Below are 24,566 nucleotides of genomic sequence, written 5' to 3'. Positions count from 1 at the left end.
GGCATTTAACGACCTCCAACTCCAAGCCCTCCTGGCCCGGCAAGCGGCAATCTATGTCAAAGATCATCTTCAGCACGCCTCCATAGACCTATCAGAATGGTTCACGTCCCGCCAGGATGTAGTGGCTGTCCACGTCCAGACACGCTAAAATTGTGTTGTGAGAGTCTCTTTTTACGGAAAACCTGGAAATGTGCGTCATAATCTCTGGTGGCTTGAACACATTTTCTCGCTCTATTCAAAAATACCTATTATCGTGGGTGGGGACTTCAATGCTCCAAACACGAAGGGGGGGGGGGGGGGGGGGGGGGGGTTCAAGCAGGATTCCCCTCGAGGCCGTCAAGTACACGATCGCTTGACCGCACGCGGATTTCATCTTCTTAACTTGCCAGGTCCCACTCCCCTGGGAAACCCGTCCAGCGCTCCGGACCTCAACTTGTGGCTTGGAACTGACCATCTGGCATGGAGGACTAAAGACGACACTTGAGGAACTGACCATTTCCCGATCGTTATCAAATGGTTCCCCATGGCATATAACCGCCTCCGGAAGCAAGTTCAGGTCATTGAATGTAACATCTCTTATCATCACGGCGCCGAACCCAGACACGGTTCAGACAGCCATCAAAGAAGCCATGTTGGAATGCACCACGACTACCGCGATGCACTGTGATCAACAGACATATGATCGCCACATCTTTCGCCTGTGGCAACAGTGACTTCAAGCGGTCACATTGGTGGCCATACACTCCGACGGGCACCAACTTCAGGATGAGACTTCTCACGTGGCAGCAAAAGCGCGCCTCCACGAGAAACAACTTGCACGCCAACACTGGCTTGACTGACGTGCCTCATTGAGTAACCCAAAGCACCCTGAGGCTCTTTGGCGGACATTCCACGGTATGTAACGACCTCACCAAGCTGAAGGCCGGACTGGTAATATCCAGTTGCGTCTGGGGCTCACCGAGGATGAGTTTGCGGCGCGCGTAGCGGATACCGTTTTCTCTCGTCATGTCAGCCCGTTGGGCGCACGCCCTGCCACGGCTATGCCAGACACTACCGGCATTACTACGCCATTCACTCTGGCTCAGCTCGAAGACGCCATTCAGAGTTCTAGTCGCCACTCTGCTCCAGGACATGACGGTCTCACATACGAGGTGTAAAATAACCTCGAGGGAGAGATAACCACATACCTGCTAACTATTATCAATAAGATCTGGGAATCCGGCGAGCTCCACACATCATGGAAGCACTCGATTGTAATGCCGATTCCCAAACCGGGCGAGGCACCTACCGGCCTCACAGCTCAGCGGCCTATATCAGTGACTCCGACCATCTGTAAAATCTATGAGCGGATGATGCCTAAACGTATCTCTTGGTGGCTGGAGGCCCATTGTCTTTATCACCCCAACCAAATTGGATTACGGCAACATCCTTGAACGGACGATTGCCTCGACCGCCTTGCCACGGAAGTCCGACATCTGTCACTCTATAGCCACTGGGTTCGCACACTTGTAGCTATCGATATATTAAAGGCCTATGACAATATCGCTCACGCCCCACTGCTGGAGGCATTGGTGGCCCTCGGCCTCCCACCTCGTGTCATAAATGCTGTCCACGCCTTTATTATCGACAGAGCTTTCGCTGTCCGCCTATCACATGGTAAGCCGTAAATTTTCCCATCAAACTGTGGCGTGGCCCAAGGCTCAGTGCTTGCACCACTCCTATTTAACATTCCATTCCTTCCCTTCTCTGGGCTCTCGCTGGTATACAACACCTATCGTTGTTTTTTTTGTTTTTTTTTTTTTTTTATTTACGTTGGATGTCACAATGTGGTCAGTTCACCCATCCCTAGAGGTGCAACAGAATGCCTTACAGGCCGGCGTGAATAAACTAGATAGCAATATTAATAATAATAATAATAATATAATAATAATAAATCAATCAATGTTTTTATTGAAGTGCCCAGGAACAACCTTGCGGTCTTAGTACAGGTGCACTCAGGAAACATGAAAAACAACACTACACACAACAAAGAAACAGTAAGCAATAAAACATTTAAAAAAGATCACATATGTCACATAAACTCGCTACGCTATACCACCACGATAGCGAAAGGAAAGGAAAGCGAGAGTATAAAAATTGGTACTGAGCAACTTAATCAGGTGCAAAAAATGGGAAGCCAAATTTAGGTGAGGAACTTTAGCGCTCTGATGAACTCCGGTGTGTTATTGTTAAATATATCAATAGAGTCTGTAAAAGAGGAATTGTAGGTGTGCCCAATTCTCGACACGGGGTCGTGAAGATTAGTTACGGGAGCATTGTAGAAGGATGCATTTTGCATTGTAGTTTTTACGGGAATTTTCAAACGCACATTTGATATCAATGATGTGCAGTCAGTGATGCCATGAATAAGTTTGTACAGAAATAGGATGTCGGCATGTTCTCTCCTACGCCGCAGGGTGGGCAATGCCAAGCTATGTTGGACTGGGACTGCTGGATCATCGTTTGAGGTGGACGCATTGCGCGACGAGAAACGATGTCTGTAGATACATAAGAACTTATTCTGAACACGTTCGATTCTAGCCGAGGTTGTCGCGCAGATTCCATTCCATACAACAGAGGCATACTCGACGTGTGGTCGACATAAAGCACTGTACAGTGTGACAAAAGTACTAGGGTTATTAAACTCTTTAGTAATGCGGCACGTGATACCAAGCGTACGTAAAGCTGAGCTCACAATATGGTCAACATGACTCGAAAAGCGTAATGTACTATCAAATACAACTCCAAGGTCTTTGATTTCATTCACACGTGTCAAAAGAACTGACTGAATGTCATAAGAGAATATAATATTATGTGTCTTTCTAGTGTAGGACATGACTTTAGTTTTCGAACTATTTAGTTTTAGGGCATTCTGATTGCACCAGTTTTCGAATGGATATACATCATTTTGTAGCAGAACACAGTCGCGTTCGTCTCGTACCTCTATAAACATCTTAATGTCATCTGCATATTGTAGAAAGGAAGAGTGACGGATCACAGCCGAAAGATCATTCACAAAAACTGAAAACAGAAGGGGGCCAAGAACGGAACCTTGAGGTACACCCGTCGTAGCCTGATAAGCAGCAGACGAATTACCATTCGAGCTGAAAAAAACAGTCTATCACGCAAGTAACTTTTGAGCAATAAAAGTAACGACCTGTGGACATCAAGCCTTGGCAGCTTTGCCAGCAACATGTCGTGATTTACAAGATCAAACGCTTTGCTTAGATCAAAGTAGATTACATCAAGTTGGCCTCTATTAGAGAAGACCTGAGCAGCAGTTGACATGAAACAAGTGAGGTTAGTCGTGGTTGAGCGACCCGCCATAAAACCATGTTGGCTAGGGATGAGAGAATGTTTGAGCTTAAACGACAATATTTTGTGTAAAGCTGTTTCGAAGAGTTTTGAAAATGTACAAAGAAGAGATATAGGCCTGTATTTTGAGACGCTTGTTCTTGAACCGGACTTATGTGCGGGTACAACAAGTGCTGTTTTCCACAAGACGGGAAACACTTCGGTTTTTACGCAGTTGTTAAAGATGTGTACCAAAATAGGGATAAATATTGCACTATAGGCCTTCAATAGGACCGACGGAATGCCGTCATGGCCAGAAGACAAAGACGGCTTCATCTTCTTTACACACTCATGTAAGAGCTCCTCATCAAAAAAGGCAATACAGGTTGAATTACTAGAGGCAGCTGGCGCGGCGTTAATGGGAGAGTTCGGTTGATGCCTAAATACGGACTGGAAGTGGTGGGAAAAAATTTCGCAAACATCTGTGGTCGAGTTTCCCTGTGATTTCAGCAATGTGATCTCCCTCCCACATTTTGTCTTTGATCGAGACAAAATGTGGGAGGGAGATCACATTGCTGAAATCACAGGGAAACTCGACCACAGATGTTTGCGAAATAATAATAATAATAAAATAAAATAAAATAAAATAATAATATTAATAATAATAATAATAAGAAGAAGAAGAAGAAGAAGAAGAAGAAGAATAGTAGTAGTAGTAGTTTTATTCCGTGGTGCAAATATGCCATTTCAGTTCCAGGACTGATCAAAGCCACAGAGGCTTGTAGGATCAAGTCCACCATTGTAAAATAAAAGGAAGAGGAAAATCATGCATTCACAGGGGCATACAAAATATAAGAAGTCACCCGAAATGTCAGTCTCCTTAGTATAATCAATCAATCAATCAATCAATGTTTATTAAAGTGTCCAGGAAAAACCAATCGGTCTTAGTGCTGGCACACTAAAAAAAATGAGCAAAAACACACACATACAAACACGCATACACACGAGTGCAGAAGCAGAACGTAGTTCTCCAGTCTGAGAATAAAAATATTAACAAGTATGAAAAACACTCAGATTAACAAGGGAAATCAAAAGCACAAAACAGAGACATCACCAGGTGTGAGAGCAAAAAGCAAATACTACATCAGCGCTTCAACTGATCAGCCCTTTTCCTGCAAGAGGAAGATTTGAACAGCATTTCCGAACTTGCTCCCGCATGAGTTAAAAATATCAATTGTGTCAGAGTAGCGATTATAAGACTCCGCGGATCTATGGATCGGGTTTAGGTTGCTAAAATGTCGAGCTATATAAAAAGATGATTGGAGCCGTGTAGGCACACGTGGAACTCTGAGAATCACTTCGGACAGAAGGCTGGGAGAGTTAATCGAGCCGTGCAGGGTCTTAAACAAAACAACAAATCTGCCTTCACCCGACGCTGCTGGAGGCTCAACAAGTTGACAAGTTGCGAGTTACACACACCGTTCAGACAAGGATCACCATTCTCAAGGTAACGATATTTAAAGATAGAAATAAATTTGTTTTGGACTCGCTGGACAGATGAACTGTTAGTTTTGGAAATGCCGTTCCAAACAACCGAGGCGTACTCTAGCTGGGATCTAACTAAGGAACAATACAGCGTAAAAAAAGCGGACGGGCTTTTGAACTCCTTCGTTATGCGAGACAATAATAATAATAATAATAATAATAATAATAATAATAATAATGCTTTATTTCCATTCTTTATGATGGTGGGGCCCAAGAAAAAAAGCTGCAGTAAGCAGCTTGACGAGTCCCTGGGTCCCTACAATGGACAGCAGGAAGCGTGCGGGAAAACAAACAAAAAGCAACATAATAGCGTGCTAGAGGCAATGATGTTAGAAATCAGTACACAAAACTAAAAGCACCTTTTGCAAATGTTAAGAGAGAAAAGGATCACGTACAAACATATAATACGCGCAAGTCTCTAAAGGTTAGACTTTCCAGATCAATGTTTTATTGCTGTTAAGGCTATTTAACAAATGCGGGAGTGTGGAGCTTAACATTTGAGAGCCATAATTTGTTCGCTGCGTGACCATCTTCCATTTCTCTGGGTTACGGGTAGGATACGGAGGAGAAGTTTTCCTCAGCGACGCAAGGTTTTCCAAAAGACATGTGCCTCATATTTTTTCACTTTTGGAACCAGTAGAAAGCCGATACTGATATAACTTGTGAATAGTGATTATTTGAAAGTTCTTAAATAAATCAGCGGTATGAAAGTCGCGTGGCACGTTACATATACATCTCAATATTTTCTTTTGCAACATGAAAACATTTTTAATATTGGTAACTGTTGACGTTCCCCAAACAAGATGGCAATACGTTAAGTGCAACGACCTTTAGCCTAACGATGTCTCCTGAGAAATCGCAATTTTTTCATGTGTGCAATAACGCGGCCTGGAAGAAACTGCATTGACTCCCATGCATCTCAGAATAGGACTGACAAAGATTCCGATGGTTTCAAAAACCAAGATCTTGGGACTCCTCATCCTCCAGTCCGGCTCAGCCAAGCAGTGGCTTCAAGCGGCACGAAAGACGGCGGCGTCTACAACACACCTCATCCGATGCATCTCTAAACCATATGGCGGAGCTGGGACTGAGGTAGCCCAATGGCTGGTTAAGTGTGTCCTGCAATCTCAATTGATATACCAAGCTCAATTACGGCGTCTCACTGCACCTCAGTGGAAGACTATTGAAATAATCAATAGGAACGCCATTCGCGGCATGACTGGTATCCCTCGACATACCCCTACCTGGCACTTGTACCTGTATGCGCCACTAAACACTATTGAATAACTTGTCACTCAACGAAGAGAAGCTCGCAATTTGAAGCATGCAACCACTGCTCTGCACAAGGAATCTCCTTGCTGCTCTCCGTAGGTTGAGGTCCCACTGCCACCATGGCACTACACTACAATACTACCAACAAGTCTGCTACTGTCCGCACACATCCGTCTGGTTCCGCGCCATCACGAGTGGAGCAGGTCGCTTCCCCAAGCTCGAACGAGTCCGCGATAGATATCTACACCGACGAAGCAACATGCCGACATGGCATCGCTACCGCAATGCATTCCCATCTCATCCTTCCATTGACACATCGACGTTCTACGCCACACAGTTAGACTATCCGCTTATCGCGGAGTTATATGCAATTCGAGACGCCATACAAGCACTAACGCTGACGCCCGATGCCACTCGGGCGCGCGTTCACACGGATTGTACCTCTGCCATTCGACATCTTAAATCAACGCGATCTTTGCTACATATCTGCCATTAGATTCATGTCCTACATCGTACATGTGGTAAAGAAGTCGGGATTGTCTGGACCCCTGGTCACCACTGCAGCACGGCACTCACAAGGACAAAGCCCACCAAGTCGCTCGAGCCCTGATTGAACATCCCCCCCTTGATCCCGCCCCCATTCCGGATGAGGCGGAGGCCTCATTCGTCCCGGGCAAGGCACGCATAAGGGTCACTACGCGTGCACTCATTCCCGCTTGCCCACATCCCCTCCCGCGGACCTGCTCCGGCGAGAGGAGGTCCTTCTCACAAGGATCCGGACGGATTCCGCTGTCACCCCAGTAGTCTTGGCCTCTGGGGGCCGGGACTCCGAATGCCAGCCCGGCTTGCCCTTATTTCTCTGCCAGGGCCTCCGCAGTTCGCTTCCGACACATTCTCTGGAATTGTCCAAATCTCCAGCACCACCCCCTCCCCCTGGCTCAACCGCAAAACCCGCTTCCCCCCCCCCCCCCCCCCCCCCCCCCCCCCGAGGACTAGTACAAATGGAAAAGAGTGAACGCGCATGCCGGAGCCTCTTTGGGGGTTTTATACGGGATGCACAAATTTCGCACCTAATCTAAACAATCAAGCTCTGCTTGTTGCATACACGAAGAACAAACATACATTTTTAATCGACGCATTGCCTTTTTGAGAAAAAAAAAAGAAGTAACATATGGACGTACGCGGTTTATATCTCGTAATATAATCTGAAAAGAAAAATAACGCCCATTATACGAATTTTCTTCGGAACGAAGAATGGTCAGGCCCTTTTTACGTTGAGTCATGGTGGTCTACAATGCTCTCCCTGTCAGATATTGCACATATATTGCATTGCTTTCCTCCCCCGTCTTTAATGATTTTCTAATTAGTGGTATTCTAATTAAGTGCATGCGGCACACTGCACCGACAATATAGCGCGTTATTTATGTGCACGATGCGCATGTAAGGTAACAAGGATGCTCTTGAACCATTTAGGAACGTAAAGTCCACTGATAAAATTACATAATTTTCACGTGTTTCTCAAACTGGGTCTATACATAAAATCTTTTGTACGGTATTATGGGATATTGGTCTATGGGCGCAAATGGGTCTTTTCAGTAGGGAACTCTTCCTTGGGGACGTTGATATACCTTTCTGCGTAAAGGGTCAACGGGAATGTAGTTATGCAAGCCCATATTTTTAGTAACGCATTCGCATAAGGCTTCCAATCACTGAAATCAAAAGGTTTTTCAAGCTGTCTTTGGTTTTTTTTTGCTTTTGTTTTTTCACGAAATGTCCAAAAATGAGTCGCCTTTTTTTTTTTGTCCCCTCAGTCGTGTGCTAGGTTTTAAAAATATGTTTCTTTTAAACCTATCTTTACATTTAAAAATAGAAATATTCATTCAACTGATTTTTATGACCACTGATGCGGCGAAAATGCTTTGATTGAAATAAAGTTGCAACATGTCATTGCGGCTAGTGAACCGAGTCGTAGGACTTCTGGAGCTGTTGTCATTTTCTCCGGGCAAGTTCTCTGGTTCCAATTTAAATTTTATTGTCGTTTATAATAATATTTATCACTTTGTATTTAAAATATGGTACAGCTAATGATGACATCATAATTTAGCGATTAGACGAAAAAAAAAAGAACCGTATTCTTTGGAAGTGTTCCAGCTATTATATACTATTTGATTACGAAACCAACTGTACTAATACTTACTTTCTGCGACTGAATACCCCTCGGACATCCAAGTCTGCGAAATTAGGAAAGATCTGGTAAATGTGTATTTCACATAGCCGGTCATTCCCTCCATCGGTTGAGGCATATAATTTACTGTCTGGGCTGTTGTACAAAACCTGAAATATCGAATAATGCATCCAACCAGGTGCGTAAATAGGTATTTATTATATTTGGGAACTTGCACGATGTAATTCAACGCGCTGTGTATTTGAAGGAAACCAAAAAGACCAGACACGACCTCAATAAATTGTTCTTATAAAACTCCTCGGCAAGCGACCACATTTTGGTTCTACAGTGTTAGTATATTTTGGGATAGTTTATTTAGTACAATAGATTATACCACAAGTATTAGTTTAATGGATAAAGTCCATATGATTTCACAGTAAGTTATCTGGAAGCACAATTTTTCGAAGTCTATATAAAAAAAATATATAGTTTCAGGCAAAATAAAATATAAAAAGTTGGCTTACCTCCGTGATCAACTGATAATCGTTCATTAAGTTCGTATCTTCTTTTAACGGATCTGTCTGTTCAAGTAAAAGTCGAAGACTGTGAGCTTCCGTTAAATAGTCTTCATCACTTGAAGAATTGACGGGGTTCGGAAATACATCTGGAGACAACGAAAAACAAAAATGCTCCTATTGCCTCATTGAAAACATTAGTGGGTAGACCTGAAAGCGTCTATAATTGAGGTCTATCCATTATCCTTTCAATCAAAGCCAATCAGTGCTCGGCGTCGTTCTTACGTCACGGACCTCCTGCACAAGAAGCAGACGACTTACACTGCACATTGGCACGCATCAAGGCTGTATCACACATGTGTGTTTTACTGTGAACGAGTACGCCATTCTCGCTCACAGCTGTTTACGACAAGAGAACACTAAAAAGTCTAGATTTCAAAGAGGGATCAATCTAAACAATGGGGAGCGTTTGCAATTTAATGACGGACGCCTCCTGAGCCGAATAATTGAAACCGTGCACGCGTTGCGTTGTAGGGTGGAGAGAAGAAAAGGGGCGGAAAGGCTGAGTGGCTTCCAGACGATCAACACCTTCGTCCCATCTACGCAGCTCGTATTCCAAACACGGCCCATAAGCCAAGTGACTCCAACCGAGTAGTTGAAAACTCTCTGAAATGTGCGAGCAGAAACAGAAGGGAAGGAGGAGACGTGAAGGCTCGGGGACGTCAGGACGCCGAGCTCTCCTTTGCATGGTTGGAATGACTAGGGGGTAGATGTAAAGCTAGCTGCCTCTGTCCCTACTGAACTCGTCGAACGCGCCGGAATGCGAAAGTCAAACGCTGGACGCCGGCGCGTGCAGTAGCGACGAAAGCAGCCGGCGTCCGACATTCCCCGCGAGCTCTCTTCTCCTCCTCAACCTCAGTTACTGCCCGCATAGGCTTTCTATATGAGGGTGAATGAGAAGGGAAAGATATGAGAGCTGCGCTCTTTTTGGCGGCGGGAATAGAGAGTATACCGTGTTCTGATCGCCATGACCGATCTCTATCGTTGCAGAATCAACCCCAAGACCTAACAAGGTCTTTAGTTTATTCATTAGAAATTAACTATGAATGATGGGATGTTGACAACCTCGGGCGCATCTATTATATATAGATGCACCTGATCCAAAGTATAAGTATATATATAATACTTTGGTTTGCGAATTAAGGACCTCATGACTTTGGTGAATATACTTCTCCGGAGATAAATTTAGGATTAACTTTAGTAGTCGTCCACATGAAGGTACATTCTATGTTGGAAATCGGTGTAATAATCAGGCGGTATGTAGATGATTTTATCCTTTGTACGGACCCGATGTACACGAGTGGATATCATTTATAAAAAGGGAAGTAGCAGAAATGCTTTCAACGTTAAAGATTCGTACAACTGGATGTCGTGAGATTCTGCATTTGGGGGTTTTACTAGTTCAAGGGTTATCTAGAAGCAATGGGAAAGTTGGGCTTAAGCTTGTTTTGCCTCAGCTAGCTACCCCCCAACCGCACTAATGCAGGGAATGATTTGTTCGCTTTTCGAAAAATCCTAAACGTGTCTTGTTGTCATCACATTCATCGGAGGGTTTTTTTATGTCAAAATTGGCTGCTTTAGGGTACTGTTGAGCATCGGACTCAGTGCGATGCGAAATGTACTGTTTAGCATAGATAAAAGTGGTTGTGTCGACCGTGTTGCAGATGGTGAGCGTGTGAGGCAATGAAAAACGACGTTTGGCTAAAACAAAACAATTGTATTGAGGATGGTTATAAGGATGGTCCGTTCGTTTCAACAGTTCTGTCGGCGTCTGTCGGTCCCGTTCCCCCCGTTTCTTTCCCGGTCTTTTTCTCCCCCGATTCTCCAAATTCTTCTCCCTCGTTCTCCAGTCTCGACTCCTGGCTTGTCCTCCGCTTTCCTCCTCCCCTCTAGCCCTCTCCCCACTCCCCATCGTCGCGCCCGGGCTGCTGGGGATGTCGGCTCGGGCCTCACCCGGCACCTGCTTCGGAGGACGCGAGCGGGGACGGAAATGGCGTTCTTCACAATACGCAACACCCTCCCCCCTCCCGCCTCCCCCAGCGATGAGCAGAATTCGTTCACTCGGATAGTTCAAGGGAGAAGAGGAGCTGGACGGGGCGCCGAAGTGTAACCCTACCAGGCAAGCGCACCAAACACGAACGCACGTGGTTGTCCCGACCCCGCTGTACTTGTTCTATCCGCCCCGTCCTCCACATGAGCCGTGGCGTTTTGTTTTCATGGACGAGGACGCGATCCCCGTCCCGCAGGTCGTTCGTGCGTGTCTGTTGCCCGGTGTGCTGAGCGGAGCTGGAGGAGGTACTCTTTTTGCCACCTCCCCCAAAACTGAATCAGTAGTCTTTGTCGATGTCGCCACCGTCTGGTGAAGTCCCCCCTTGTCGAAGCTGGCACGTTTTCTAGGCTGGTCGATGGGAGAGCCGTCAACCGGTCTCCTCCCCCTGACAAAAAGTGCACGGGCGTCAACGCCTCCTGCTCGTGTGGAGCGTCGTGAACGGGAGCCAGGGGTCGAGAATTTACGACGGCTTCAACTTCTTGTAGGATGGTCGTCATTTCTTCGAATCCAAACTTGTTCTTTCCAAGTATCACTCGTAGGCTCCGCTTCACTGTTTGTACCATCCTTTCCCAGAAGCCGCCCCACCACGCTGCTCTTTTGGCAATAAACCTCCACTTGATACGATTTTGTGAGCAGTGGTCCAGGAAGTGTGGGTTCCTCAGCACGTCCCACATGCCGCACAAGTCCTTTGCTGCCCTTATAAAGGTGAGGGCATTGTCCGTGTACATGACGCTCGGTAGTCCCCGACGTGCAGTGAAACGTTTAAAGGCCATAATGAAGGCCTCAGTCGTCAGGTTGAAAACGAGTTCCAAGTGCACGGCTCGTGTAACGGCGCAGGTAAACAGAGCAATGTAGGCCTTTTGGTCCGACGTGGAAGCCTTCTCCAGTAGTGGTCCGGCAAAGTCAATTCCCACCACCTCGAAGGGGGCGGCCCGGTTGACGCGCTCTTCTGGCAGCGGAGCGGTCGGTGCGGAAGCTGGTATCAGTCTTGCTCGCCGGCAGGCGTTGCAACGGGTTATTACTTTCCTGGCGAGCTGACGCACAGGCGGTACCCAGTAGCGTTCACGTACTTCGTTTAAGGTATCTTGGACACCACCGTGCATCGTCCTTCGGTGCGCGTCGTTTACAATAAGTTCAGTGAGGGGGTGAGAGGGCTGTAATAACAGCGTATGTCTGACTGTCACATCGGTCTGTGCATTCTGAAGCCTCCCACCGACCCTGACACGTCCATCCGCATCCACAAAGGGCTTCAGTAACGCGGTTTCGCTGTTCGTGCTTAGGGTTCCACCCGCTGAGCCCAATTCGTCTCTGTATGCTTCTTGAGCCTTCACGATCCAGTAATTCTCGGCTTGCTCGAGCTCCTCTGCAGTAAGTGGACCCCCGGCCCGTTCTTGCCTGTTTCGACTATTCTTGATGAAGCGAAACATCCAAGCGGTAACCCTGAGGGGTCTCCTTATGCGACTGTAACTGCTCAGATTTAGGAGCTCCGGCCCCTTCTCCTCCGCAGTGTGCAGCACGTGGTGTTCTTTCTTTTGTTCCTCTTGCACCTCTGGGATGCTGTCATAGAATGCCTGACCCTTAGGCCAGTTGCAAGGTTCCGTTGAAAGCCACTCAGGCCCTTGCCACCACTTTTCGCTTTCGATCAATGTCTCGGCGCTAATTCCCCTCGTCAGCATATCCGCTGGGTTCTGACTCCCAGGACAGTGGTTCCAGCTTGCGGGGTCGCTTGCGGACTGAATCTCATTCACCCTGTTTCCTACAAACGGCTTCCACTTTGAGGCTTGGCCTCTTATCCAGTGTAGTGCAATAATCGAATCCGTCCAATAGAACGCCCTCATCTGGAGGTTCATTGTGTCGTTCAGATAGCGGGCAAGACGTGTCCCAATCACCGTTCCCATTAGTTCTAGACGAGGGAGTGTCAGTCGCTTGAGCGGCGCCACTCGTGACTTCGCGAGCACGAGGCATGCAGGCGTGTCTCCTTCTTCGCCCTCCACTCGAAGGTAGGCGCACGACCCGTAGGCGAGTAAGCTTGCGTCGAAAAACATGGGAAGTTGAACCGACCTGGCGCTTTTTGTTGGGCACCGCATGGTGCAGCGGCCGACGGCCAGAGCCTTCAAGAGCGGCAGTTCCGTGCACCATCGCTGCCACCGCTCGGAAAGGTCGTCAGGCAGCTCCGCATCCCAGCCGATTTCACGTTCCAACAGCTGCTGGAATATGATCTTGACCCGAATCATGTACGGAGGGATAAGACCCAAAAGGTCGAATACTCGAGCCGATGCCTGTAGCACAAAACGCTTGGTGTCTGCGGCAGTGCTGACGAAATGCAAAACTCCTTCCATAGGAATCAGCAATTTGTCTTGGCTGTGCTGCCACACGAGTCCGAGAACTTTGCTTGGTTCTTGGGATGCTTGTGGTTCCTCGGTCTCATCAAATCCACATTGTAGTTCCGCAGCATTGGACGTCCACTTCCGGAGTCGCATTCCGGCTTCAGCCATGATTGCGTTGAACTCATCGTGAATCTGTCTGGCTCACCAACGTCGGAGGCTCCGGTAAGTAGGTCGTCCACGTAAAACGCAACCGCAAACGATCAGCTGTCTCCCTGTGTTGGTCATTCACGTTATCCAGGTGGTGCATTAGTGTTGCGGTCAATAGAAAGGGGACACATCAAAATCATATTTTTTTTTATTATCCGAAACGATTGAAAACGATGCCGGGACATTACCCTCAAAATTTGAAATTTGGGAACTCAGTATTCGTGAAATAAAAAAACAATTTCCAAATACCGAATTCGAAGTTCCCGCGCGATCGGCGCCGGTGCCTTGACGTCAAAAATTGCGGAGACCTGAGAGTCCCCTTTCTTTCACCACTCCCTGCTGTTGCCATGGCGACCCAAAGCGAGGGGGAAAGGAGCGAGCGGCGGCGTTCCGGCGGACCGGTTTTGAGCGGTGTCGCCTGTTTTCCGTTGGAGGATACAAATCCAGGAGACGGCACCACAACGAACTCCCGATTTTCGGTATTTCAAAAAGAAGGGCCGTAGTGCGTTCGCAATTGCGTTAAAAAACATGTTTTAGGATTGCCGTAATTAAATGTTATAGAGATGTCGCCTACAAAGCTTCTAAATTTCATGATTCTTGACGTCACCGATCAAAAGAAGCGAGGAGGCGAGAGGCGGGAAAATCAAACGCCAAAAATAAAAAGGCGCGCGCGCGCGCGCGAGAAAATTTTTTTCGCGATGCGGTTTTTTTTGCGTGTCTATGACCGCGACTTGCATCGTTTTAGACAATAAAAATAAATACGACCTTTGGGGTGTCAGTGCCCCTTTAAGGTGGTCGCGAACGGCAGTCTGGTCATTCTCCATTCTTCGATGTTTGCTGCTGCTCCTGATGTTGGCTTCGTTTCGAACCACAAGAATCGGAGATCATCTCTGTCCTCTGTGCGAACGCCTATCTGCAGGAACGCCTTTTCAATGTCAGCTGTGATGGCAACCTCAAATAGCCTGAATCGCACCAAGATTCCCACCAGGTCGGCGTTGAGCTTGGGGCCCTTTTCCAGATGTTCATTCAGTGGGCTGCATCCCGGCCTATGTGATGACGCATCGAACACGATCCGGAGTCTCGTGGTGCTGGAGCAGCTGCGTACTACTGCCTGGTGCGGCATGTAGTAAACTCGTTAAGTGTCAGCTTGACGTGCCCGCTCGGGCACCTTTTCCGCATGCCCTTCCGTCATGTAGCTCCTGATGGATCGGTCGTACTAATCGAGAAGTTGCTCGTTGCGGGATAGTCGTTTCTAGAGTCCCTCCAGTCGTTTGTGAGCCATGACTCGATTGTCTTGGAGGTCTTGCCCAGTTTCCCTTCACGGCAATGTAACCTCATAACGTCCGTCCTCCTTCGTGATTGTGCGTTCAAACTGGCTTTTTACAGCCTCCAGTTCCTCGCTGTCGGTTTTCGGCTCGTCCGTAATTCCGAGGCTATCGAGCTTCCAAAAGTGACGGAGTGTCGCCTCATTTTCGTCGTGCGCCCGCGTGCTTATCTTTAGGACGCGGACCATCGTGTTTGTACTACCAGACAGGGTGCTGTGCAAGGAAATTGGACCCTGGAAGCTCCAACCGAAAATTGTGTCGATGGCAACCATGCTCTCATTCTCTCTGAACCGACGAACCTCGCCTCGGGTGACCGTCCAAAGCTGGTCCGATCCAAGAAGAAACCTGATGCCACGTCGGGGCTCCGTACCTTGGGTAAGTGTCATGTCCGCGATGAGTCCTCAGTCAGCGTCGATGCTCCTCACGAAGTCGTGATCCACCGGCACTTGCAGAATGTCGTTGCAAATGAAAAGTACCTCGATAGCCTCGAGGACACACTCTTTTCTGTCATGCTGACTACGAAGGCGCACCTCAACCAGCCTGCGTCGTTGGGCGTGAGTTGATGTTTCCCCGAAGGTGTTCAACTCAAGGTTCGTAGTGCCGATCACTCGGAGATTTAGCTTTCTTGAGACGTCCGTGTGTAAAAAAGTCCGCTGGCTTCCTCCGTCGATGACGCCCCGAAAGAAGCTGGTTGCACGATCTCCTACGGCGGAAGCTCGGAAAGTCTGCAGAACCACCCCCGAGTCCATCGTAACGTTGGAGTTAACGACGCCTGCGTGTTGACATTGGTGTTAACGCTTTTCGGTGGGGTCCAGTTGGGGTCCCACATCGAGCTTGCATGCCTTCCTCCACATGACGCACAGTTCACCTTCCGTCGGCAGTCTTTGGCGCGGTGTCCTCTGGTTGCGCATCGGAAGCACCTCATGTGTTCTGCCTACCACCTTTCCTTCTGTTTAAGTACGAGGTCGCTAGAGCAGGACTCAGTTTGATGTTTTGCTGATCGGCAGAAAAAGCAGCCGGCTGCGTTTGCGCTCAGTACAGCTGCGGTTGCCAACGTCGGGTGTCCCCGCCGTTCGATGTAGCCTTTACGTGCTGCGGTCTGCCTCGGGTGGCGAGTCTCTGCGGCGATTCCGGCTCTCTCCCTGCCTTCCACCTCGCTTCGCAGGAACTCTAAAATCTCAGTGTGCTCACCATCGGCTGCTTGAGATGAGAGTGACTGGAGCTCCGTCCGTTCTGTCTTAGATGCCCGGCCGTAGTTGCTGGTTTGCCGATGGTATTCCAGCACTAGATATCTTGGTAGAGCCCTGCGAAGGATGTCGGACATCATCGTAGAGTAGGTTGCCGATCCAACTCCTAGGCCCCTCAGTCCACGGATGTTTGCCTGGATGTGATCATTCATCCTGCGCAGTCCTCTCGTGTCGCTCGATGGGACGACGGTTGGCAGTGCTATTAACCTCGCCAGGTGATCCTGTTCAATCCGTCGTTTGTCGCCGAACCGCTGTGTCAGTATTTGGATGGCGTCGTCGTAGCAGGCTTCCGTTGCCTGCAGCCCGGCGATTGCAGCCGCCGCTGGTCCGGTGACGAGATTTCGCAGGTATTGGAACTTCTGGCATCTCGTGACGCTGTCGTTATCGTGAATCGCACCACTGAATTGCTGCCAGAATCTCTGCCATCCGCAGACGTTGCCGTTGAAGGTTTCTAGCTTGAGTTTCGGGAGCTTCACTTCGATCCGGTGACCGGGGTTGGTGTGAATCGGTCCCACTTCCGTCGGGGCTGTCGCAGATGTTGTCGCAGGTGCGGTCGCAGATGTGGTCATCCGGGTGGTTTCGATCATTTGTTCCTTTTGTTTCAGCATGTCTGCCTTGCAGCTCAGCAGCGCAATTACTCGGATGGCCTCGTCGTCGTACTCGGTGACTGTAGTGTATTCCGGAACGAGGTCTTGTTCCGATACATGTTCCTCTATCTCCTCATTCAATGCTTGGAGTGCGCTGTTGTTGACCTTCAGCCTCTCCAGCCAGGACGTCAGCGTGGCCCGGTCTGCTGTTTCCATCCCCGCCGTCGCCTCGTTAATGATCTTCGTGTTTTGCGCACGTTTCACGCCACGCTTCGTCTTCATACGGTCCATCTTGTTCGTTCAACAATACACACACAACCTTTTCACAGCGTTCCAGGCGGTCGATAATGCTGAAAGTTCCGCTCACCTCTTTTGATGTTCTGCGTTCACGGGTTTCGGCACCATAAGTTTCTGTTGCAGATGCTGAGCGTGTGAGGCAATGAAATAAGTCGTTTCGCTAAAACAAAACAACTGTATTGAGGATGGTTACAAGGATGGTCCGTTCGTTTCATCAGTTCTGTCGGGGTCTGTTGGTCATGTTCCGCCCGTTTCTTTCCTGGTCTTTTTCTCCCCCGATTCTCCGAATTCTTCTCCCTCGTTCTCCAGTCTCAACTCCTGGCCTGTCCCCAGCTCTCCTTCTCCCCTGTTGCCCTCTCCCCAGTCCCCATCGTCGCGGTCGGGCTGCTGGGGACGTCGGCCCAGGCCTCACCCGGCACCTGCTTCGGAGGACGCGAGCGGGGGCGGAAATGGCGTTCTCCACAATACGCAACAGACCGCTTTTATGCATTTTCGTAAAACTTGAACGCATTGGCGAGAAACCATGGTTATAATTAGTGTTTCCTCGAAAGTGACTAAATTATGCAGCTTAAGCCTTTTCTTTTGGGGTGGTCAAAATGAGTGGCAAAAATAACAGGTGTGGCACTGGGTGTCAAGTGGCAGTGATATGTGAGGCTCTTCAAACTGCACAAAGTGTAAACAATCGCGTTCAAGGACACAAAATGGCGGTTAAAACATACTCTGAAACTGTAAAATGTTTTCAAGAATCTACTGCTCGTTTTCCAGCCGGACAGGCTCACTTGCGATCAGCAAAGACAGATATAACAGGGGATTATTAACGAGATTATTCGAATCACCAGCGCCGGCAATCGTATCAGTGTGCAATCAGCGAACTTCAATACGGGGATAGGTCTTTCTTATCAGCTTTGATTTTAGACTTCCAAGGTGGGGGTCCGATAGGGAGTTACTAAATATTTGTAGGTTGGTTTGTTCAACTCTGCTAGTTCTCGGTTAACGAATCAGGTTCCTGACAATGTGCGGTGTTCTGTCCCACATAAGAGATGCTGTGGCAGTACTAAAATTCCATCTGTGTTTTGAGATATTGTGTTCGTGCACTTCAGGTTTATCCCTTCAGGAAATCGTTCTAGTACGACTGTGATCCAGCTCGCATGCACAATAGCTCTCGCTCTAGAATGATGAACGTGACGCAGCACTTTTTGTCTTAATATTAATATCGACAAAACGCTGCAATCACTTTGAGATAAAAAAAAATGTTTACACTGCATACCAATCTCAAACGGTCGCTAGAAAATGCCTTAGCACGCCTTGAACAAGAAATTTTGTTTTTCAGTAAAATTTATTTCGATTTTACTGAACTCTACTATTAGAAAAAGTGGGTATTTTATGTTACATTTGGGCGTATATATTTAAGTCTGTCTGTCAGAAAACTGAAATATTACGAGAGATCGACACGTCTGAAATTTGATTCGGTAATATTTTTGTGACAGCTAGATGATCGACATAGAAGAAGAAACCAGGCAGAGCAGGGATAGAAGAAGAAAAGGAAAAATTATATAGATTACGGATCGGGTAAAGCACTATTTCGTAAGCTATCTCGGATTGTATTTGTAGAACGTTACATTTTGGCGCAGTCGACAGGATCCCATCATGTGGATCACCCTCACTATAAAAGATGACGCCGGAGAAGACCTCGTCTGCTCATCTTGCCAGCCTCAAGACGAGGAGGCATTTCCACTACGACCTCGTATCACTACTCGGGAGTTGATTCAACTCGTTTCTGACAAGACAGGACTGGACGTCAGTGCCGTCCTACAGAAAAGGACTGTCAAGGTCAACCTAAGGGTAGCCGATTTTCAGACCTTTATCATAGAGCCCATGGAGGAGGGCCCGTTGAAGCCTCAAGACGGCTTCCAATTCCATTACGGTCCTCAAGGCGGCTCTCAAAACGGAACCCAAGGCGAGCTCCAATCCAACTCCCAAAGCGATTTCCAATTGGGAACTCAAGGTGACTTACAGGCCTGTCCCCAAGACAATAACCAGGTCTATCCCCAAAACAACTTTGCGGGTCTCGAAAGCCTTCAGCGTGTTGTTGTTACTAATCCCGAGGACCCAACTTACCTTGTCCACCAGATCCTACTTGCACAACAACAACAAATAGTGCAAAACCAACAACTGCTTCAAGCCATCGTCGGACTTTCACGAAACCAGGAAGCTCCACGCTTTCGAATGGCAAAGCCGGACCCGTTTGATGGTCACGCAACAAACTCGGAAGCTTGGTTGTCATTTTATGAATACGCTAGTGAGAACAATGGCTTTCGTTCCTACGATGACAAAATAAAAAATCTGCGACTTTTTTTCACCGGAATGGCGAAAACGTGGTATGAGCTTTACTTAACGGACCATCTCAACGACCCCTGGGAACAGTGGAAAAAAAGTTTTCATTCGGCATTTTAAGAGAATCCCGTGGAGAAGTGGGATAAAGCTATATTCTACAAGTACGAAGCAGGAAGTTTCATGGAATATTTCTATGAAAAACGACGATTGCTCCAGATGGCAGACTACTCCCTACCAGACTCATCCGTAGTCCCGCTGGTTATTCACGGACTTCCGAAAGAGCTGCAAACACAGGTCCAAGTGAAAGCGCCCAAAACTGTGGAGTGCCTTCTGGACTGTTTTCAACATCTCTGCTTAGATGCCTGGCCCCGAGCAGCGCAGAAGCCTACTGAAGCAACCCTGCGGTCGCACATATATGGAGGTCTTGGACAAAAGCCTTCGCATTGGAATCCACAAGCTGTGCCACAGAAGCAGTCAGCGACTCACCTAGCAACATTTGAAGACCGTGAAACGGCTGAAGTCCAGACAACCACAAAAAAAAGTGATAAAGGAGGGTGTACAGTCCCACCCTTCGACAACAATTGAGACTGTCTTTTTGTCCCAATCAACACTCTTGTATATAAATGTAAATGTGAATGGAAGAACTTTAAAAGCTCTCGTCGACAGCGGAGCGTCTGTGACTATAGTTAACCAAGAGGTTGTCGATCGTGAAAGAACTTTTGAGGGTCGTACAGTTGAAATTCAAGGCTACGACGGAAGAAAGAAAATACACACCAAATGGATTCACCTGACCATTCAATATGAATCCCAACAAGTCCAGACCGAAGCTCTAGTAATTAATGGACTAAATTATGACTTGCTACTGTCTTGGCCGGATATGAAGAGAACGCACATCAACATATACTGGGATGATACGGTCCAAGTATCTGACACAAACCTGGCCAGTGCAAAGAAAAAGGTAGAATATGTGGAATCAGTTGATGTTATACTCATTAACTACCCAGAAATAATACCTGTGGGCAAATACCCACCCGCCACCACTTGTTTCGATGTACGATTCGAGTTGGCGGATACCACCATTGTCAGACGGAAGCCATACAACATGTTTGTAGAAAAGAAACGTTGGCTAAAGAGGGAACTGGAAGACATGCTGGATGCCGAAATCATTCGACCATCTGTCTCTTCTTTTGCATCGCCAATAACCATCGTGCCGAAGGAAGATGGATCACTACGGCTATGTACCGATTATCGCATGATTAACCGTCAAACCGAGCTTTTTCCTTTTCCGATGCCCAGAATTGAAAACATCATCGATGAGACAGGAGGATGCACAGTATTTTCTAGGATTGACCTGTGTAAAGGATTTTTACAAGTTCCTTTAAGGGAAGAGTACAAGAAATATACTGCATTCGTAACACCATTTGCTGTTTACGAGTACAACATACTTCCTTTGGCTGGAAGAATTCACCAGCCTGGTTTCAAAAGATGATGAAACGAACTACTAAGCCCATTTCTAGGACAGTTATGTAGCGTCTATATCGACGACATAATTGTATATTCAAAGAGTCAAGAAGATCACCGTCGACATCTGGCATCCGTGCTGGAAGCTTTAAAAGGGGCACATCTTAAGGTCAATGTAAAAAAGAGTGAATTCTTCCAAAGAAAGGTTGTATTTCTTGGGCGGAACTTCGACGGAAGGTCTAAAAATACCAAGCAAGAATACGCTGCTAGGATCTCCAGCCTACGAAAGCCCTTTGACGTCCATTCGCTTAGAGTGTTTCTTGGTCTTGCCGGACATTTCAGGCCTTTCATCCAGGATTTCGCAAAGAAGACAAGGTGCCTTACGCGACCAACGCAGCATGATGTACCGTTCGAATGGTCCAACGAGTGTGAAGAATCCTACCAGAATCTAGTGCAAGCGATTTCTTCTGATCCGGTATTGATTTTACCCGATTTTGACCTGCCTTTTGAACTGAACACGCATGCATCCCACTATGGTACAGGTGCTGTTCTTTATCAGCATAATCCGACAAAGCCAACATCTCAACAGCTTTTTGTCATGGGGTATCACTCTTATACTTTTTCTAAGCCTGAAGTGAATTACAGAACAACAGAAAAAGAAGCCCTAGCTGTTCTTAAGGCCGTGCGATACTTTCGTTCGTACCTCGAGGGCCACAAGTTCAAACTCCACGGATCACCAAGCCTTAACGTTCCTCCTATGCATGACTGAACCGAAAGGAAAAACAGCTAGATGGATAAACGAACTCCAACAATTCGAGTTTGAAGAATTTTATCGGCCAGGAGTTCACCTTAAAGATGCAAATGCATTGTCTCGTCTGTCAATTTCCGAGATGAGGCATGATACGGAGGAGGTCTTCTACATTCGACTGTGGGAGGGAACCGAAGATCTAACTTTCAGCGATGGCAAGTTTCAAGTTCCATTCACGGCTGTAAGTTCCACTCTCAGGCTGTACCATGATAGTCCAGAATCAGGCGGCCATGATGGATTTTGGAAGACGTATAGTAAACTGGCTTACCGATTCTGCTGGCCGGGGATGAAGCAGGACATGTACTAGTATCTGCGTTCGTGTCACGAATGCCAGATGAACAAAGCCAAGCAGAAGCAACGATTCAATGAGATGACTTTGCCAATTCACTCGGATGTCCCGTTCGAAGTAGTTGATCTGGATTTTGCCGAATTAAGAAAGAAGGGTGATGGAGTGGCTAGAACCCAAGTTTTTGTTATAGCCATAGACAAGTGTACGCGCATCGCAGCCTCAAGAGCAGGAAAAGAAGACTCAAACAGCGTCATTTCAATGCTAGAAAGGGACATGTTTAAGAACATTATGGTGATTGTTTCGGACAATGGTCCTACGTTCCGGAGTAAAAAAAACTGGAGCAATGGTCAAGATCCAGGAGAATCGAACTGCGCTTTGCTGCCCCATATCACCCGGAAGCGAATGGCCTAGCAGAACGACTGATTCGAGACTTGAAGCAGTACTTGTTTATGTACCCAAACTTCGTCGGCAGTTGGAAGTGTGCCTTTGAGGCAGCAGTGGCCTATCATAACCGCTCACATACTACAGCCCTAGGCTGTAGTCCCAACTACGCGGCCTTCGGACTTGCACCTTACTTGCCGGCAGATGTACAACTTGACATCAAAGATGATCTAGTGCTGACAGAAGAAAAGAAGACCTATAAACAGCAAGAGCTCTATAGGAAAATAATGAAGAAAAACTTTGACAAAAGATTTCGTTCAGTTCCTGACATTCAGGTGGGCGATTCTGTCATTGTTAGGAAAGGCATCCATGGAACACACAAAAAGTTTTCCGGGCCCTACCAAGTGACGGAAACAGCTCCCATGCAAGGTATCCTAAAAGTCATATGGTATACCACTTCAACAAATGTCACTGAATGCGCCACCATCGGAAATGTGTTTCCATATCATCCCAGGAGGAATGAGTAAAAAAGGTTTTTATAATGTGACAGCTAGATGATCGACATAGAAGAAGAAGAAACCAGGCAGAGCAGGGCTAAAAGAAGAAAAGGAAAAATCATAGAAATGACGGATCGAGTAAAACACTATTTCGTAAGCTATCTCGAATTGTATTTGTAGAACGTTACAATTTTAATGCGACGTTTACTTACCTCGAGTTTGCCGTCCATACCCGCAGTAGATACGGTAAATTGGGTGGCATGGCGTATTGTGCATATTAATTTTGGGGTCAGTTTTCACGAAAAGCTCACAATCTGAAATAGCATATTTTTGACATGATTAGGTTTCCCTTTATTTACAACAAAAAATAAAATACACGAATGGGAGATTTGAAAATTTAGGAACAAGCTTTTGTCCAAACACTTTCAGCTGCCCGTCTATTTGAAATCTTTCGTGGATTTCTTCTCAAAGGCATCTGTTTAGACAAAGTTTAATTTTAACCTGCTTGCTGTCTATCTAACGGAAGAAATGATATAGTTTTAGTATTCTGTTACTTACACCTGCTGGAACTAATAAATATTAATAAGAAACAAAAAGTGCTGCTTTAGCATTTAGCGAGGACTCAGGTCTAATCACACGCTTTGTGTCCAGAAAAAGGCGACCGCCAATGCGTGGGACCGAAATATGAGAACAAAAGCATTAACGCAAAGTTTCTGATAAAAATGAGAGGGAGAAAAAGAGAGAGAAAAATAGGAAGGGTAAGAAAAGGAAAAAACAGAGAGGTTATCCTAGGTTACTCATGATAATGAAACTCTAGACTCAGGAACATAGAAGGGGACAAACACAACACACCACAACAGAACGTCTGTGTGCCTGAGTCTCCGGTTTTATTACCATGAGTCACCACCAGCTAGCTTGTTTTTTTTCAAGTATTGTTGCAGTTATGAACAAAGGTTAACAGTCCTGGTTGGCTACCCTGTTTTGGGAGGGGGTTGTGGGGAATTAAAAGAAAATGGAAAAAAATCAAGGATATAAAACATTAAAAACTTCTAAAACTAGTAACACGAGAATGGAATATTGATGGAATACTGAAAGTCTTCTTATGAAGTCTCTATGTTTGTCGAGCAGACTAGTGATATACTGCCCATCGTCTTGGATCTGCACAGATGCAAACTCTTCATAATGCTGCGCGTTTTCAGCGGGACTATTCTGGAACGTTGCAGTAGGAGATTGTCGTCCGTTGGCGCGCTTGGCACCTCGCGCGAATATAAGCGGCAGCAGCATTAGGTGAAAAATATGTAGACGATCAAATAAAGATGACAGGTTTAAGGCATTCTTTGAATTATGATACCTACTGTTATTTCAGGTACCTTCGTGTATTCTTTGAAAATTTGCTATTTCGGATTGCCTTGCATACGCCTTGTTGGCAGTGAGTGGTCACGTACAACACTCCGATGGTTGAAGTGGCTATTTGCTTTAAAGCTTTCCACGGTTTCTACGGGGACAGTTTAATTGATGTTGAAAGTTTCTATGCAAAGCAACAGACGATAATCAAGGAGTTTCATTATAGAGACTGTGCTTTTCAAATTCCCTTGACTGGACGCTTGTTTGCACCAGATGTGATAATCGTAGCCAATAAGAGATTTATTTAAAAGTTTAGATTTTCAATGATACAAAAGTCTGGCGTATATTTTTGTCCAGGGCAATCATTGCTTTTCTTTAAACGTGGTGTTCTATACAGGGAATACTTTTGGAACGATTAAGCTGGATCAACAAGTTTACACAAAATTACGCCCATGAGAATTTAGCGCTTTCGTGTCTCAAATTGTCGTCTCGACTTTACCAGAATACGTGGAGAGAGTGCCAT

The 24,566-nt window shown here is 46.6% G+C and overlaps 1 protein-coding gene across 1 annotated transcript in view; it reads right to left on the bottom strand.

The window, feature by feature from the left end:
- LOC8053857 overlaps positions 1-24,566 on the bottom strand; it is a 72,945-nt gene that overhangs the window by 5,367 nt on the left and 43,012 nt on the right. The window contains exons 5-7 of the mRNA XM_042294447.1: positions 22,912-23,013; positions 8,839-8,978; positions 8,348-8,484 (exon numbers count right to left, since the gene is read on the bottom strand). Of these exons, the coding sequence (XP_042150381.1) occupies positions 8,348-8,484; positions 8,839-8,978; positions 22,912-23,013 (379 nt within the window). The remainder of the gene's footprint in view (positions 1-8,347; positions 8,485-8,838; positions 8,979-22,911; positions 23,014-24,566) is intronic.

This window comes from Ixodes scapularis, unplaced genomic scaffold, assembly GCF_016920785.2.
Source record: "Ixodes scapularis isolate PalLabHiFi unplaced genomic scaffold, ASM1692078v2 PGA_scaffold6__148_contigs__length_123643588, whole genome shotgun sequence".
Classification (NCBI taxonomy): Eukaryota; Metazoa; Arthropoda; class Arachnida; order Ixodida; family Ixodidae; genus Ixodes; species Ixodes scapularis.
This window is presented reverse-complemented; position numbering and strand designations above follow the sequence as displayed.